The sequence below is a fragment of the Cebidichthys violaceus genome, unplaced genomic scaffold (assembly GCF_023349555.1).
Source record: "Cebidichthys violaceus isolate CVI_PGR_0920_01 unplaced genomic scaffold, fCebVio1.0.p SCAF_6, whole genome shotgun sequence".
Classification (NCBI taxonomy): Eukaryota; Metazoa; Chordata; class Actinopteri; order Perciformes; family Stichaeidae; genus Cebidichthys; species Cebidichthys violaceus.
Window position 1 is genome coordinate 6,260,590 of NW_027176816.1, and position 16,848 is coordinate 6,277,437.

A 16,848-nucleotide genomic window follows, 5' to 3' on the forward strand; every position below is an offset into this window, starting at 1 on the left:
CGTTGTGCAACTGCCTGTATGCCCGAATGCATAAGCATGCTACAGACATTTTGCATCATGTTGATATTGTGTTATTCTGACACTGTGGATGTGTGTGTGTGTGTGTGTGTGTGTGTGTGTGTGTGTGTGTGTGTGTGTGTTTGTTCCAGGAGTGGAAAGATGGCCTGGCAAGCCCTGAGGACCTGTCACCGGCTACACTGCAGTCCCCCAGCTACATAACTGACTCGCTGATTGGCTGCACGTCACTGCCAAACACCCAGGTCTGTCACCATCTAACCTGTTGTATCCATCACCACATATTGTTTTTGTCACATAACATCTAGTAGAGCTGATGTTACTGGCTTTGATACAAGTAGGGATTTTTTGACAGGTTATCAGAATATTTGATTGTACCCCCCGCGTTATAGAATCAATGACTAGCTCTGATAAGATTGAAACTTTGAGGAGTAAATCCACTTCCAATTCATTTTAGCTGACAATTTACTGTAGTCAGTAGCAGTAATATTCTCAGTGAGGATTCAGCCTGGCGTGGAGATGACATCAGTACTGTTTGTCTCCATGGCCCTCCAGCCAGATCTGAAAATGACTAACTCTGCAGCTGCAGACGGACTATCAGGCTAAACAAACTCATAGATGGACACAGGGGTGCTGCTTTCTGCAACCACACACACACACGCATACAAACATACACACACACACACACACACACACACACACACACACACACACAACCACAGATGCATATATATAGATATATAGACCCATGCATATGGACATAGACATAACCCCACACATGTAAGGGAGTCTAAGTGAATACAAGACCCTCTCAGAGTAGATCGATGCACCAGAGGGCAGATCTTGACCGCGACCTGTGTGATGCATGACTCACATTCAACATGTTACAAAAGGACATGCCTGGAGATAAATAAGATAAAGCACAAAACGACAGATGTGATGAAAGATGACTCCACTTCTATGAGCTGACAAAGAACACTGTGTGTGCACATATGCTAGCAGTTCTCCATCAACACTCAGTTGGAGTCAGTTGCTCGCGGCCAAGGAGCGCCTTAAGTCGAGTGTTCAGAGGGTCCCTTTTTGCGTTGGAAGCATGGCAGAAACTGGGATTCGCTAGAGCAGCAGTAATATTGCAGGAATCACTAGAGCCTGAGCCCTATCAATACAAAGTAAAACAATAATGACATCTGAGTATTTGAGCATTGGGAAGTGATTCTTGTTGGTGAATCAACACCATGGCATTTAAATCCTAATTTCAGTCTCAACAACACATCAAAAGACATTGATGCGATTACATCAGGGGGATGAGGTTAGTGCTTGGTGTTTAGAGAGAGAGATGGAGAGGGAGAGAGGGAGGTGGAGAGAGAGAGAGAGAGAGAGAGAGAGAGAGAGAGAGAGATGGAGAAGTAGAGAGATTAAATTATGTAGGACAGTTATCTCTGAGCTGTGGTTTCGGTCTCTGTATTTCACCTTCAATGGCCTCATGTCCAGTGTTATATGCATTGCTGTTTTTCCCTCTTTTCTTCACACATAGTCTCTAATCTCACAACCACAGCAGAACTGATGAAATGTTTTGTTGGTCAATAGAAAGTTCTGTTGATTGTCAGCAGTTAAACAAAATTTGGTGTCAAAAAGGAAGCCAGAACTGCAGATCACAATATTTAATAAATAGCTTGTCCTGAGGAACAGTTTGTACAGTCTGTCATCTCGACCTACGAATGCGAATAGTTATTGTGACCCAATCCCTTGTGATTAGCACCAATACAAACAAATTGCAGTTTTCAGCACTTAAGACTTTGTAACTGTGTTCCTCCTTGGCTCAGTACCATACCTTTGATTTGTGCTTACATGTCTATAAGTATTTATGGGCCCTTTGCGTTGTCTGCTCCATCCCAAAAACAGAAATTGCTGATGCCACTGCTGGAAATTTAAAAAACATACCAGCTTTCAGCATCAGCCATTATTTCTGGGTATGATGAAAAACATCACATGTAAAGTCATAAAGAGTAGCATTGCTTTAAGTCAATCCATTTAATATCACTTTAATACTGTGGATTTACAGCATTTTACATGTTCCAACAGTAAGCAGTTTCTAAGTCCATAAAGTAGCAATGACCTTAGTTATAGATGTAACATATTTAAATACTAGATATAGATAGATAAACAATTATAAAACAAAGAAATATTTTTTTAAAACAGCAAAAGCATCCTGCTATTGTACAACACTATACAATATTTGACATTTAATTGATTTTTTTCTTACTTGTGACTTGAAGCTTAAGATGTTGTGACCTATATCCACAAAAAAACCTGTTCTTGATTGATGGAATTGTTTGGATATTTTTTGTTTTTTGAAGATCCAACACAAAAGCATGACCTCAGTTTATATTAAAACTGTTGTCAGTCTTTTTCATGAGCTTCTGAGTAGAAAAACAAAACTTGTAACAGAGGGAGACGTGGTGAATTTTTCCTTTGGGCTTTGCTGCAGCACATCTGGAGGTGATTAGGGAGCCAGGGAGACCTGTCAGCCAGGCTGGAACACTCCTCACAGGGCAGCGAGGGTCTTTATGGAGCCTCTCTGTCTCTCCCTACACCCATGCCTCTCTACTTAGCTACGCTTTGTCTCTTTCATTCTTTTTCTTTCTCTCACACATCACTGTGACAGAACAGAAAGCTCACAACTTGTAGACGCCAACTAGTTTATCATGGAGATGGCAGGTGAACAAATTGAACTAGACCAGAGGGGAAACTGAGAAAGTTCCATAGCTTTTTACACTTGCTTATATGTCTATCTATCCGATCAATGTAGCCTATTTATTTCTCCATGGGGCAGCCGCCTGCCAGGGGATTAGCTGTATGTCTGTGTATGTGTTTAAGGTGGGGAGGTTCTGCTTGACTAGGACAATTGGACATGGGGATCTAGGTGAGGACAGACGGCTGCTCCTATAAGTTTACACAGTCAGGAGAGAGTCACTAGCATAAAAAGAAACTGCTGAGCAGCATGGCTAAAAATAGAGGGAAAAACTTTTGTAAGCATACAATTGAACACAGGGGTATGTCTGTGAGTCATTGTACAACCATATATGGCATAAGTGTGCTCATTGTGCAAGAGAAATAGGTCACACAAACATGTTGGTCTTGTGTATCTATTGACTTAGTGATGTTTTTAGTCTTTGCAGGCTTTGTTTCCACGTGCACAATGACTCTATATTTGCACCAGGACCCCCACAGGAAATTATATCAATTCCAGGAAAAAGCATGAATAGGAGGCCATGTATTGTATATAACGCATGAACACAATCTATTAGATCACAGTAACCTTGGGCTTATCCTGCGTGCATTTCTATTGGTTGTAGTAGATGCAGAAATAGGAAAAAAAGACGGTGTGATGTATTTACATATTGGTTTAAATCCTCAGGTGGCAAAATAGGAAATATATAACTTATTAATTCACATTAATTGCCAGCGGGCGACCAGTCATTGTACTCATCTTCCTCTGAAGCCAAAACTCCATCAAGAACCTTCACAGTTTCATAGTCATCGACAGTTTTGGAGCCTGTTGCTCCTCCAACTGTTTATCTTTTAATCTCTTTCTCTCCATCAATCTGTGGCTGATGTGCACAGCACGGACCATTAACGGTGACAATCTGAATCTGATCTTCTAATCCTTCAATCTCTGTTCCTCGTGTCTCTCTGCTCTTTCTGGTCACCTTGGCAACCTGCATCATTATCATCTCTCTCTTGCTCTTTATCTCCCGTTGCTTTCTTTTTTCCTGGCATGAGCCCCATTACTGCCAATGGATCTTTGATAAACAGTTTCCTTATCCGTCTGTCTCTGTCTCCTCAGGACACTCAATCCACCAGTATTTTGCAAGATGACAGCGGCTCTGTCTTGATGGACGACACCTCCAGCCAATGGTCAGCTGCGGCTGACACTGAAGAGGAGAGGAGGAGTGCCTTAGAGAAAAGCATGTATGTTTTTTATCAATATAAAGAACCAAACGCATCATTTATCTCCCATAATCCTCATGGCAGCCCAATGCTAGTTTTGTCATCTTTATAATTTTTAACTAGGTGAGTGTAAACGTTCCCATTAAAATTAAGCATATTTGCGTGTTCAGTTGATCTGCTGCACTTAAAAGTCTCTATAGGTTACACTAATTAACTGAATATATTTAATTGAAAATGAACCAGTTGAAAACTGTCTCCATTTTCCCTTTAACTTTTCCAGAATACTTCCGACAAAATTACAATGTCCTGTCCTTATTAGGAAAATTATTAGGAAACTGGGACACATTAAAAGAAAGTGTTACCAAGATTTTAGGAGTGTGCAAAATACATTTGGTAGCATAACTAACACTAATCTGCCTTTTTTTGTGTCTTTACAGGTATGTACTGAAGGAGCTCATTGAGACAGAGAAGCACTACGTGGTGGACTTGGGGCTCATAGTGGAGGTAAACCTCAAAGTCTGCCAGCTAAGAACACACAATCTGCCCTGACAGAGAAGAAGGAATTTACTGTGCATCCCAATACCTATACTACCATACTATTTAGTATGTCCCAATACATAGTATGTGAAATGCAGTATGCCAAACTACAAATATATGTCCTACTGCATCCGGTTGCAGTGCTTTTCTGGCCATTTTTACCCACACTCCTCTGCAGCAGATATATGAGCAAGAGGGTCAAAGTTCAAGGTGCAATGCTATGACAAAGAAGTATGTCCCAGTTGAATGCATACCGCATGTATACTCTGTAAGGACAGCTGCAGTATGTACTAAAAGTAAAAAACTAAAAAAAGTGTGTGATCTGGAGCTCAGAGTTTGTCATTCATCCAGTCTGTCACAGACGGCCCTAAATCCTCATCACAATTCCTCCACTTTCCTCCATCCCGCTGTCTCCAGTTTTAAGCAGATTTTGTGAATTATTAGCTTGAAGGGTATTATGTTGCAAGGCAATCCATTTTACGGGTGTCTTTAATAGATGGAGTTATTTTGGTTCAGAGAAAAATTCTTGCCATCTGAAAGTTAATAAAAACTCAGTATCAGCTGCTGTGTGATTGTTGCGGTGTGTTATAACAATCTAGGTGTATTTACTGGTGTTATTCAGAGTCAGGTGTTGGTTATTGTTGTTGTGAACAGACATCAGCAGTTCTGTTATTTCCATTGCAGGGCTACATGGCCACAATGCACTCCAAAGGTATACCGGAGGACATGAAGGGAAAAGACAAGATTGTTTTTGGGAACATTCACCAAATATTTGACTGGCATAAAGAGTAAGTCCCTGATTTTTTTAAATAGACTACATTTGATTTGAAAAAAATGTCTTTGCAGCTGCATTCAAAGCGAAAGACAAACTGATTTGCAGAGTATTGTGTTTGTGGCTCGAGTGGAGGACTAAGGAACAATGGGTCAGGAGACAAATCTGATCTTCCGTTTTGGGGATGATTGTGCTTGTGCGTGTATGTTTTCTCTTTGTAGCTACTTCCTGGGAGAGCTGGAGAAGTGTATAGCAGAGCCAGAGAGGCTGGCTCAGCTCTTCATTAAACATGTGAGTATGTATAGACACACACACACACACACACACACACACACACACACGTCAGTGGAAGTGTCTGGGTCTGCTTCCTTGTGCTGTTTGGCGTGAGTGTAAATAGAGCTAAGAAAACATGCAGAGCTCCTGTTTATCTTATGCTGTACCTCTCTCCCTCTCTCTCAACTAACTGCCAGCGTCTCTTCTTCCACTTCCCTGTTACTGATACGTCTCAGTCCAGGCTGTGTTTTTACAACAGCGCACACGGCAACCCCTCACATACACACAAGTGAGACACTGGCCGATTTTCAGTCTGGGCTGGACTGATCAGGAAACTGCAGGGAAAAAACAGCTAGAAAAGACAACATGAATAAGACGAGGAATAACAAAACCTCAGCTTTTGCCCTTTGATATGAAGGCTTTCTTCCACCCAAAACGGCGACCGACGTCTTCCTACATAACGTGGCTCAAGAATGAAGCAAATCGCTGCATGCATAGAAAGATTCACTGTTAAGTATATTGTTCTTAGAATAGAATAGAGCCTGAGCCCTGATAGGGTCACACAGCTTATACAGGGAGCAAAATGTATGTATATTGGTTAAGTGGTGGCACATGCAGACTAAGCAGACATAATGGGTCATTTGACCAACTTGTCTTTTGCTTCTTGTCTGAAGATGATTAAGTTAAATGTCTGTGTCTCTCTTTTGCTATATTCACTCTCTCTGGCTGAAGCTCTTTAAACAATCCAATAAGGCTCAGCCCATTGGATAATTAACTTAAAAAAGCCTGTGGGGGAATAAAGAAACTTGTAACTAAATCTAAGCATAGTGTCAAACTTTGAAAACAGGCAGACTGGGAACATGGCCCTAATGAAAAGCAGAAAGCCCAATCTGCTTTAAACAAGGGCTGTGTCACCAATATGCAACATAGGTGTGTGCTCACTCATGCACATGCAACATATAAACACCTGTAAACATGCAGCCACACTAGTATACTGAAAGCTGGTCGTCGGATGAGCTCATATTTCACATGCAGCCATATTCTGCTGTGTTACACGATGTCCATATTCAGGGGAAGCAGCTCACTGGTCTCTAGGTTACAGAGCCATGCAGCTTGTTGCTAGGTACAGCCTTATACCGGCAGTCTCTGAAAGGCTCAGGTCTCACTGAGTGTAACCTGGGTGAATTATATATAACCTGATGCTCATCTACATGTAACTCCATTAAGACTCTCAGCCACATCTGCGCTCCCATGCCAATTAGTCACAGAAGAGAAAGCGCTAACCAGACAGGGTCAGCTTCAAAGGACCCGCACTCTGAGACAAATCATTATTGCTCTGCTCAGGGACATTCATTGTTGATGTTTTTCATTTATATGTATGTTTTTCACTGTGTGACTAATTTGTACCAAAAGTTCAACTAAATGGTTTTGCAATGAAATGTTTGCTTGGATTGTAGGAGAGGCGTCTGCATATGTACGTTGTGTACTGTCAGAACAAGCCCAAGTCGGAACATATCGTATCGGAGTATATTGAGACTTACTTTGAGGTGAGTACCTCTTTTTTTTGATTGAGTGATCAATATTTAGTTTATTTTCAGTCTATAAATGTCAGAAAATAGGGAAAAATGTTCATCAACAGTTCCTGGAGTCAAAAATGACATCTTCAAATTTCCAAAATCTAAAAATAGATGAAAACAAGTAAATTCATACACATGCTGTAGCCAGCAAATATTTTGGCTTTTACCTGATTGACTTAAATTATTATTTAATTATGAAAGTTGTTTTTTCTATGTTTATGTTGAACTACTTATTGATACAGGACAAACACTTGCATACTAATGATAGTGCAGTCACCTGCCACTCAGGCCTGTAGTTAATAAGCCCTTCAGTATGCATGGATGTCTAAGTGTCCCTGTACAATATATTATACATGGCCATGTGGGTGTTTTTTCTGATCCCATTTATTATTCAAATTTTAATCAGTTCCTTTTCATTGGTACTAATAGACAAATGGTATAATCCCTGTGATATACTGTTTTTAGAGGGAAAATATTGGTCATTAGCTGCTGTGTTTTGGGCTGTGGCTGTCATGTTGACTGGTGTCGTGTTGTTGTGTCCGTCTCCGCTGACAGGAGTTGCGGCAGCAGCTGGGCCACAGGCTGCAGCTCAACGACCTGCTGATCAAACCTGTCCAGAGGATCATGAAGTACCAGCTGCTGCTCAAGGTGAAAAGCAGGGCACTGCTTTGCTGTTGATCACACACATACACACACTGGTGTTCTCTGTGCAGCTGTCTGACACACAGCGGAACATACAAGCACGCACAAAAACACACACACACACACACACACACACACACACACACACTGCTTTGTACAAAAACCGGGTGCATCTGTTCAGGCTACTTTCCAGCCAAAGAGGAAGAGGCAAATTACATGATAAGATTATTGCCATAGGATTTAAACAATAATATGTGAAAGCCTTTGAAGATGATCATAAAATGACATCCTTTGTATAAAATTTTGCCTAAATATAAAACTTTGCCCTTTGGCATTCAATTGAAAGATGGGTTCAACACCCATAAACACTCCTCCAGATGTCCTCACCTTACTCTGAGCAGTAAACCCGGAATACTCTGGTGAACATGCTGTGTTTATTTGAGCAGGACTTCCTGAAGTATTACACCAAAGCTGGGATGGACACAGAGGAGTTGGAGGTGGGTGTCCTGATTCATAAATATAAGGTTTGACGTGATGATTTGTGTGCAAAGCCCTACTTTTTATTAGTATTCTTTGTAACAAACTCACTTTGGTCTTTTAAACAGAAAGCAGTAGAAGTGATGTGCTTTGTGCCAAAACGTTGCAATGACATGATGAATGTGGGTAGACTACAAGGCTTCGAGGTACGTCTCAGGAATTTAGACCATCCTTCAAAGTCTTCAAACTATTTCTCATGCCAACTATTCAGCCAAGAAAATCAAACCGTAACCACTACCTCGGTTTATTGCGTTTATCTTTGCTGTGGTACCAGGGGAAGATCACAGCCCAGGGAAAACTGCTCCAGCAAGACACCTTTACTGTGACCGAGCAGGACAGTGGATTCTTGTCCCGAGCCAAGGAAAGACGGATCTTCCTGTTCGAGCAGCTGGTCATCTTCAGTGAGCCAATCGACAGGAAGAAAGGTTTCTCACTCCCTGGATACATCTTTAAGAACAGCATCAAGGTGGGCTGAGCCTCAGTGAATTCAGATCAGCTACACGGGATGTTTTAGCAAAATACAATACCACAAAATTAGAAAGTACATTTTACTCCCAGGTTATGAGTTACACAACAGATTCACACCACACGTTACATAATCCCAGAGCAGGGACTTTTTAGAGGCTTGCCTTTAACAAGCAACCCGACTGGATGGACTCCGGCAAATGCTAATCAGATGCGATGTGTTCCAGGTGAGCTGCCTAGGGGTAGAGCCCAGTGTGGACGGCGATGACGCCCGCTTTGTGGTGACATCACGCAACCCTGATGGAAGTGTGGTGCGCTTCCAGTTGCAGGCCTCCTCCTCTGAGATCTGCAGGGCCTGGGTCAATGATGTGGTTCAGATCTTGGAAAGCCAGCGCAACTTCCTCAATGGTCAGTCCCAACTGAACTATGCCACATCACCCCGATCTATAAAACATTTTTTTTTATGATTTGTTTGTTTGACCATGTAGTCTTGGCCTTTGGAAGGTATTTTACAATTTTACTTTGCATCAGTAGTTTTTATCATTCCTAACTTATCATCCTTTTTCTGGGTGGAAATGGACTTCCATACTTTTTAACCTCTTATTTAAGGCTTTCTGACAGGCATCCTTTACTGAATTATTTGTGCAACACAGACAAAACTAACCCTTTACTGTAACCCCCATATATAGGATTGATAAGCACTATACAAACCTTTAATAAAATATTGATAACACATTATGAGGTAGTTGTCAGCAAATTGAAGTGTTAATTAATTATAACTCATCCTGTGGGTATCCAGAAGTGGAGGCTGATGTATAAATAGATAATGAACAACATTATAGTATAACAGTTTTAATATGCAAAATATGTCTTCATAGGAGAAGTTCATTCAAGAACCAGGTACAGAGTTTTATTAGAACTGTCTCTGTTCCTTTGTCTTTCAGCCTTACAGTCACCTATTGAGTACCAGCGACGAGAGAGCAAGTCTAATAGCCTGGGCCGAAGCATGAGGCCCCCTTTGTCTGCTGCCAGTGCCCTGCGGCCACACTCTTCTGCCTCTATTGACCGTCATAAGCTGCCCTCCCTTCACTCTCACAACACCTCCCTGCCCACGCTCTACCTGCCCAGCCAAGGCCAGGGCAGAGGAGCCAGCGAGACATACTTACTGCGAGACGTAGGTTTCTTTAGCTGTCTCTTTCTCTGCCCTATAATGGGACACTGTTCTGCAATAACAATCCACTCAAACACAGTATTTCTATTTATAAGACACTGGCAGGCCTGCTTATCTCTTAAGCTTTTTTGGCCACGGGACTGGTCTGTTGCACAAATGGGATAACAAAAAAACGCAAATGGTATTGTGTGCATGCACTACGGTGTTGGTGAGTGACCTACCTGTTGTTTGCATCTGCAGCCCACTGTGGTCCAGCCATGCCCTGCTGACTCCCACACTGTTTCTCCGTCACATGTCCAACTGGGCTTCACTGATCAACCAAACTGTCAAGCTGTGTCAAACGGGCTGTACACACCTACCACACAAAGCGCACAGGTAGAGTATATGCATGCATTTAGAGACTAAGCCGCCTATGTAGGAGCCTCAATGTTACATTTAAACTGTCATTATTTTGCACATAGCTGGACGTGGTGAAAAGTCCTTATTCAACAAAACAAGCCACAGGAAGATCACCCCCGGGAAATAATGGGCCATTGTACAACGTCTAACAATTATTACAATGTGCTCATTAAGGGTAGTTAAAAGATGAAAGACTTCAGTAAATGGTAACCATGTATTTAGACACATACAGTGAAGGGATTTGTCGAGTTATAAGAAGAGTTATTTCTCCCCCTATTGGATGAAAAAGGAATCAATAAAAATCTCTTTTTCCGAAGGAAATGGATAACAATGCACTTGTTTCAGTTAGTTGAATACAAAGAAGGGACATTCTCACAGCTCAGTAAATTGCACAAAATATGCCATTTACCATTTCAGGCCCGTCCGCCCTTGCTTTGAAGTTTTAACCATCTGGCCCGTCAACAATGGGAACATCTTGTTGTTGGACTTTAAATGACCATTAGCAATGTCTCCTGTCATCATTTGCTGTTATCCTGAGTGAGGTGATGTTGACAGGCCAGCAGTTGTCGTTCTCCACCTCTCTCCCCCTCCCCTCAGGCTGGTTAGGCTTCGTACATAATAAAACAGGAAGCAGGTTAAGCTTGATGAGGAAGTCAGAGAGAGATGCCTATCAAAGCCAGATAACCGTTTCCCATATGTGCTGGGATGAATAGATGGAACTTTGGCCAGTTCATTTTTAGACTGCAGCTTTAAAATAATTCCAAGGTTTTATTTATACTGTTACTGTTTGTTTGGTGTAAAAGTACAAAAAAAAGTTGTATTAGTAGATATGTGAGTGCAGTACATGGAAGTACTTTGTATCTGTGTGATGAATGTTCCCTCCATCCCCAGCAGAGAGCAGGAGAGGGCTGCCGAAGGGGTCAGGCTGCTGATGCTGGAAGCCAGGCTTCACTGTCCGGCCCCTTAGCTGGACGACGCCCGAGCAATCTGGCTCAGCTAGCAGAGGATGAGCTTTGAACTCTGTTGCCATCTGTCTCCTGGGTCAAGAGGACAGCAGCTAACGCCGCAGCTGTGGAGACAAGAAGACTTGTCTACTGTCTGTTAATGCCAGGTTGAACCCTTACCTGGTTCAGTGATGATTTCTGGAGGATACTAAAGGAACCTGAAGGAACATATGAAGGAATTATGGGCTGCAACTATAACATGACTTTGCTCCTGTTTTTAGAGAGCCATTCAATGGGAGGTGACTAACCTTGGCCACCTCGAATGTACATGAACAGCACCCAGTGAGATGTTTCTGGGTTCAGAGTAAAAAAACTCAAAGGACACTCAGCGCTTTTTACCTTTTTGAGAGTTTGTACACCATACTCTTCTCTTTTTCAAAGGGCAAGGGGAATATGTTTTAAGACATATCCATTCCTAATTGGGGCGGTCACTGGAGTTACGTGTGTGCCTGAATGTATCTTTATGCAAAGATGGGTGAATGTGTTTGAGTGCATGAGAGTGTGCAAGTAGTGGCCGTGGCATCTCTTGTACCCTCTGGTAAATTTCCTTGATCAAGTTTTGTTTTCCTGATTCCCCATTGTGAAGACTAGTACATTTTGTCATTCCCCTGCTGACAACTGAGTTTGCTGTTTGTGTCGACAAGAATGGAAAAGGCAGAACACTTGATGTGAAAAAGCCACAAGGACTTTGCTCACTTGAATTTCAAATGAAAGTGAAGAACTTTCTTTCTTGCCACAGTGTTGGGAGCCCCTGTGCACTCTCTTATTCTGTTTGACCGGCCCTTGTTTGATCTGGACAAAAAAAAGGTGTGAGGGAGCCCCCTGGAGGTTCTCTGCAAGTATGACGTCACTTCTGAATACTTAAACTCTTTGGGCAACTCCAGAGGAGTTGCGAGATAAAGTCGGTGCATTCAAAGGGACTGCTGTGCTGACCCAAAGTGTTGCATGCAACATCTCCTTGGTGGTTGACTTTCTTTACAGGCCGAAAAGCGCTTGTGGTTTGGGGAGTACATGTCCTTAAAAGTGCATTGGTTTAAAATAATACAAATTGTTTTATTAGTCCACTGTTGTCATGTCATGGCTGTGCACCATTTCTATAATAGCTTTTAGCTTTTGCCCTCATGGACTAACTACTGTACAGTGCATACCATAAAGGCAATCATACATTTCCACTTGTAAGATGAAGTACGGCCCAGATATGCCAAGAAGTGTTACCGTTTCAGTTGGTTAAAATGAAGGATGATATGTTGCTTGGTAAACAGAGTGATGCTGATGAATCTGCATGCTCCCTCTTCCTCAGACAACAGTGCCAAAAAAGCAGCTCACCACTCAAACGTTTCATGCTCTTACTAATTTCAGTTTGCCACAACTTGCTAAACAATCATAGATATTTGTGTTGCTATCTTGATTTTTCATGTCTAAATGGCAAAAAGAGGAGAGTGGAGTAGATGGAGGCTATCCTGTCAATATCAGGTCAGTTCTGCTCTGTGGCCAGTAGAGGTCCATACAAGGCTTTCACTTTCCGTTTAGTTAGGTCATACAGCTGCACCAAAGATCTATCATATTTCAGTGCTCACAATGAAGCTAAAGCTGCTTAATAATCTGTCCGAAACACCATTAATTACACAAAATAAACTGAGATGTGAGTGGAGACATCTCACAGAATCCATCTGCAGTTAATGTGAACTGGTGTGTTTTCATGGGAACGACTGATCAGACAGTGTTTCTTTAATACAAAATAATACCACTACAGAGAACCAAAAGCAAGGACATAAAACCAGGAGAGGGTTGGTTATCGCCATGTACGACTGAGTAGAAACTGTTGTATAATATCAAATAAAAAGTGTCTTTTTGAAACTGTGTGCAGTGTTTGTTTTTCTCTACTTAATCTCTTGATTAAAATAGATGCACATTTAATATCTGCTGAGACTTATCTCTGCTGTATTGAGGATTTTTTTTAATACTGTAAGTATGCTGTCATCCTTTTACATTCTCACAGTGTGCTCATTTCTTATTAATTTAATTAATAATGCAACTTAAGTATTATTTTTGCTGTCGACCCAATGGAAGTCCTCAGACTCCACTTTTGGGAGTCTCTGAAGAAGACAAAGGCAAAGCACTTTGCTTGCTGTGGCATCCCCCTTCTGAAAGTTCAAACAGGATTAAAAACAAAGAGAAGAAACCCCTGGATGAGCAGACATCTGGTTGGCTGGCCTTTGAATAAAGACCCATTCTGGGCAGTAAAGCAGGGCCGATCGTAACACGGCTGTGATATATGGAGGCTGGGAACGGAGGGGGGGGAAGGGGTATAAACTTTCACAAGGGTGCAAAATCAAAGGGAGTTCCTGTCACCACTGAGGGGGTCTCAGCAACAGGGGTCCCATTCACGGGGAATTCCTCTCCAGTGCCCTCTGTTGCATCTGTTGACTCAGTCTTCTCCATTGAGAGAAAGAAAACACTAATTAAAAGCCACATGACTGTGAACTTGATTGCAGCAGGCGAGACAAACAGCCCCATCAATGGATTGAGTATTTACTTTGAGGTGTGAAAATCTTTGAACAGCCCACCATGTTAGGGCTTCTTTAGGAGCTTCTTCCTTCACGCCAACAACACAATGAGCAGCATTTGTATTCTGAAAGCAATCAAATTATCATTTAAATAAAATGTTGGATCTGCTCCGGGGCATTAGAAATTCACACAATTACTGAATGAGCTAAGAGGGTTAAAACCATTGTCTCTCACAGTCAATCTTACATATTTACTTCACAATCAGTCGCCAAGATGTAAGAAAATGATATTACTAGAAGCAGGGAAATTGTTTCAGCAAGGACAATGTTTATTCAAATTTACATGCGGCCATAACCCCAATAAAATTGTTAATGATATTTGTACATAATTTACAAAGAATTGAAACATTTAAAATGTTTGCTGATCTGAAATGGTGCTTCACATGACTGCTTAGACAAGATAAATCTGTAGATCAAAGACTTACATTTCAAAACAGATTCCTACCTTAAAGCTGACAAATGAGGGTCTTTTGGAATAAAAATCGAATTAACAGCGACAGAAGCATATTTCCATTCTGAACCTGTTAACAAGGGCAGGAATGAGTTTTTTTCAGCAACCTTTAGCTGTACTAAGGCATACATTTATTTTGAACATAATATGGACAACATATTAAGATAAACCTTGCGAGATTCTCTCAATTCTGTTACATCCTTCTCAAAATATTTACAAAATTAATGCTGAAAATGTTTGGATTTTTCATATCAGTTGAAATGGTATTAATTTAAAATTGATTTGAATCTTAAATTGTTCAAGGCATAACATTTGTTTTGTTTCAGGGGAAATCTGGTTGTGTGGCATTACACGGAATTCAGCAAAACTCTCACAATATCACTGAAAAAGGCTTCAAGTATTCTTTAAAGTTAAAGGTGCCTCAACCAGCACACAATTACTTTTATTAAAAATGGTCTTCAAATATATTTTTATTGTACTACTTGAAGTCAAAAGTAGGGCTTTGACGAGACAAGATTTCCGGGCAGCTTAATGCTCACCCTTGAGTGCAAACCTATGGCAGTAAGTGTAAGTCACACAGTCTGTTCATTGTTGATTATTATTTTTGAATGTTGGATCACAGAGATTACTCTCTCTTGATATTGGTGAGCAGAGGGTCCGTGCTCTGTGAAGGCTGCCCAGACCGGCTCTTCCTAGTCTGGTGGGTCTTGACGTGTTTGGAGAGGTGGTCACTCCTCATGAACCTCTTGCCGCACTGCTGGCACCCAAAGCGCTTCTCTCCGGTGTGTGTGCGGAGGTGCCGCTGTAGCTCGTCTGAACGGGTGAAGCTTTTACCACAAAAGAGCCAGTTGCAGATGAAGGGCCTCTCCCCGGCATGCCAGCGCAGATGTGCCTTGAGGTGAGAGGTCTTCTTGTACACTTTGCCACACTCTGGAATGTGGCAGATGTGCAGTCTCTTCTTTCCGAACTCTAACCCCCCACCATTCGCCTGACAGTTGGGGCATTTGCAGCGGCGGCAGCGGCGTGTGGAGCTCAGCAGGCCCTTGGAGGTGCCTTGGAGAAGAGCAGCTATCTGGGGCTGGTGTCCCAAAACCAGCTGTCTGCCTAGGGAGAAGGGATGGTTGGTGGGGGGGGCGTTGGTTTGGGGTAGGCTCCACCACTGCTGCCCTTCGTCCACATGGCCTCCAGGAAGGTGGTGCCTGGCTGAGGAGTTCTGGATGAAACTGGGGAAGTTTTGTCCCACACTGTTGTGCTGAGGATAATAGGGGCCGGTGGCCTGCGGCTGCGAAGACAGCACTTTGACAGGGGAGAGTTCGAAGGAGTAGGAAGAGGGAGGTTCAGCTGGAGGGGTGAGAGGCAGCTCATGGTGGTGGTGATGATGGGGGTGATGATGATGATGGTGACCCAGACCAGGCTGCATGTGTCCCGGGAACTGCACCTTAGGCACCGTGAAGGTCATCTGGTGTGTGCTGAGGGCTGTGCTGGGCGCCATGTCGTTGCTCCAGAGCTGGAACATTCCTGATGTGGAGCTGACGGTGCTTTCGTAGGGGAACTGGGAGCCCTCTGAGCCCATAGCGCCTCCAACCTGCCAGGCCTGGCTACAGGTGGTGGCCAGGAAGGAGAGGGCGTTGGGTGCTCCCTCTGGAGACGAGCTGGGCGTCCGGTCCTGAGTGGTGATACACCAAACATACATCATAAACCACTTATTGGACAACTAAACGTTTTACATCTAAATTCCTTTTAATAATAATAATACAAAAAATACATGATATAAAAACGTCCAGATAATATGAAATATATGTAACCCAAAGAGTTTAAACGATTCAATTTACCTTTGTCCTGATATTGTTTATTCTAACTTGCCTCTTTTTCTATTATCTGTTATGTTTTTAAAAAAAATACTTTTACCACTAAAACAAGTTTGATTATGTTCACACAGTTTAAGCACGTGAAGCATATGCATTCATTACGCACAAGTTGCGGAGTTTTCACTGCCAGAATGCGCCAGAAAGATAAATATACAACAAACCTGTAAAAAGGTGTGTAAAAAGTTGTCAGTCCTTTGTATCGCCAGCGCAGCCATCTGTCCTCGCGCTCCTTCTCCACGCACCTGCAACACGAACTGCGCCGAGAGGCGAAGACGTACAAAGTCTCAACTACAGCTCGGAGCGCAGAAGAACAAAGATGTTCACATTCGGGTCTCGGATGACTGAGACACTTTGACAGAGTACACTGGGAAATCCTGCGTCATTCAAATGTCCCTCAGTCCACTACGTGAATACTTCTAGTGTGGTAGCAGTCCAGATCATTTAGTGCTGAAGCAGCCGAGGATGACCGTCCGAAGTTAGAAGCAGAGTGGCGCGCAGTAAATCCTTGCGATCATCTCAAAGGCGCCTGAGCTGCATCTTCTCTTTATAGAGAGAAAAGATCCTCTCAACGGGGTCTCCAATATGATGCAGGAGAGCGAGTCAATAGAGAGGCGACGTG

At 42.4% G+C, this 16,848-nt stretch overlaps 2 protein-coding genes across 4 annotated transcripts in view; one reads left to right on the forward strand and one right to left on the reverse strand.

Moving 5' to 3' along the window:
* arhgef25a (Rho guanine nucleotide exchange factor (GEF) 25a) overlaps positions 1–13,200 on the forward strand; it is a 41,388-nt gene extending 28,188 nt beyond the window's left edge. For 2 of the 3 annotated variants that reach the window (XM_068733795.1, XM_068733797.1), the window contains 14 exons: positions 150–260; positions 3,863–3,987; positions 4,404–4,470; positions 5,188–5,291; positions 5,497–5,566; positions 7,006–7,095; positions 7,681–7,773; positions 8,214–8,264; positions 8,373–8,450; positions 8,579–8,770; positions 8,997–9,177; positions 9,714–9,943; positions 10,181–10,315; positions 11,231–13,200. In XM_068733795.1, the coding sequence (XP_068589896.1) occupies positions 150–260; positions 3,863–3,987; positions 4,404–4,470; positions 5,188–5,291; positions 5,497–5,566; positions 7,006–7,095; positions 7,681–7,773; positions 8,214–8,264; positions 8,373–8,450; positions 8,579–8,770; positions 8,997–9,177; positions 9,714–9,943; positions 10,181–10,315; positions 11,231–11,356 (1,653 nt within the window). In that variant the 3' untranslated portion in view covers positions 11,357–13,200. The remainder of the gene's footprint in view (positions 1–149; positions 261–3,862; positions 3,988–4,403; positions 4,471–5,187; positions 5,292–5,496; positions 5,567–7,005; positions 7,096–7,680; positions 7,774–8,213; positions 8,265–8,372; positions 8,451–8,578; positions 8,771–8,996; positions 9,178–9,713; positions 9,944–10,180; positions 10,316–11,230) is intronic. The other variant, XM_068733796.1, reaches the window with a different exon arrangement.
* Positions 13,201–14,293: 1,093 nt separating this feature from the next.
* Positions 14,294–16,617, reverse strand: sp5l (Sp5 transcription factor-like). The gene is made up of 2 exons (XM_068733317.1): positions 16,391–16,617; positions 14,294–16,027 (listed from the first exon to the last, which is right to left on the reverse strand). Exons 1-2 carry the CDS (start codon positions 16,442–16,444, stop codon positions 14,987–14,989), a joined length of 1,095 nt encoding a protein of 364 aa, XP_068589418.1. The 5' UTR covers positions 16,445–16,617; the 3' UTR covers positions 14,294–14,986.
* Positions 16,618–16,848: the final 231 nt, after the last annotated feature.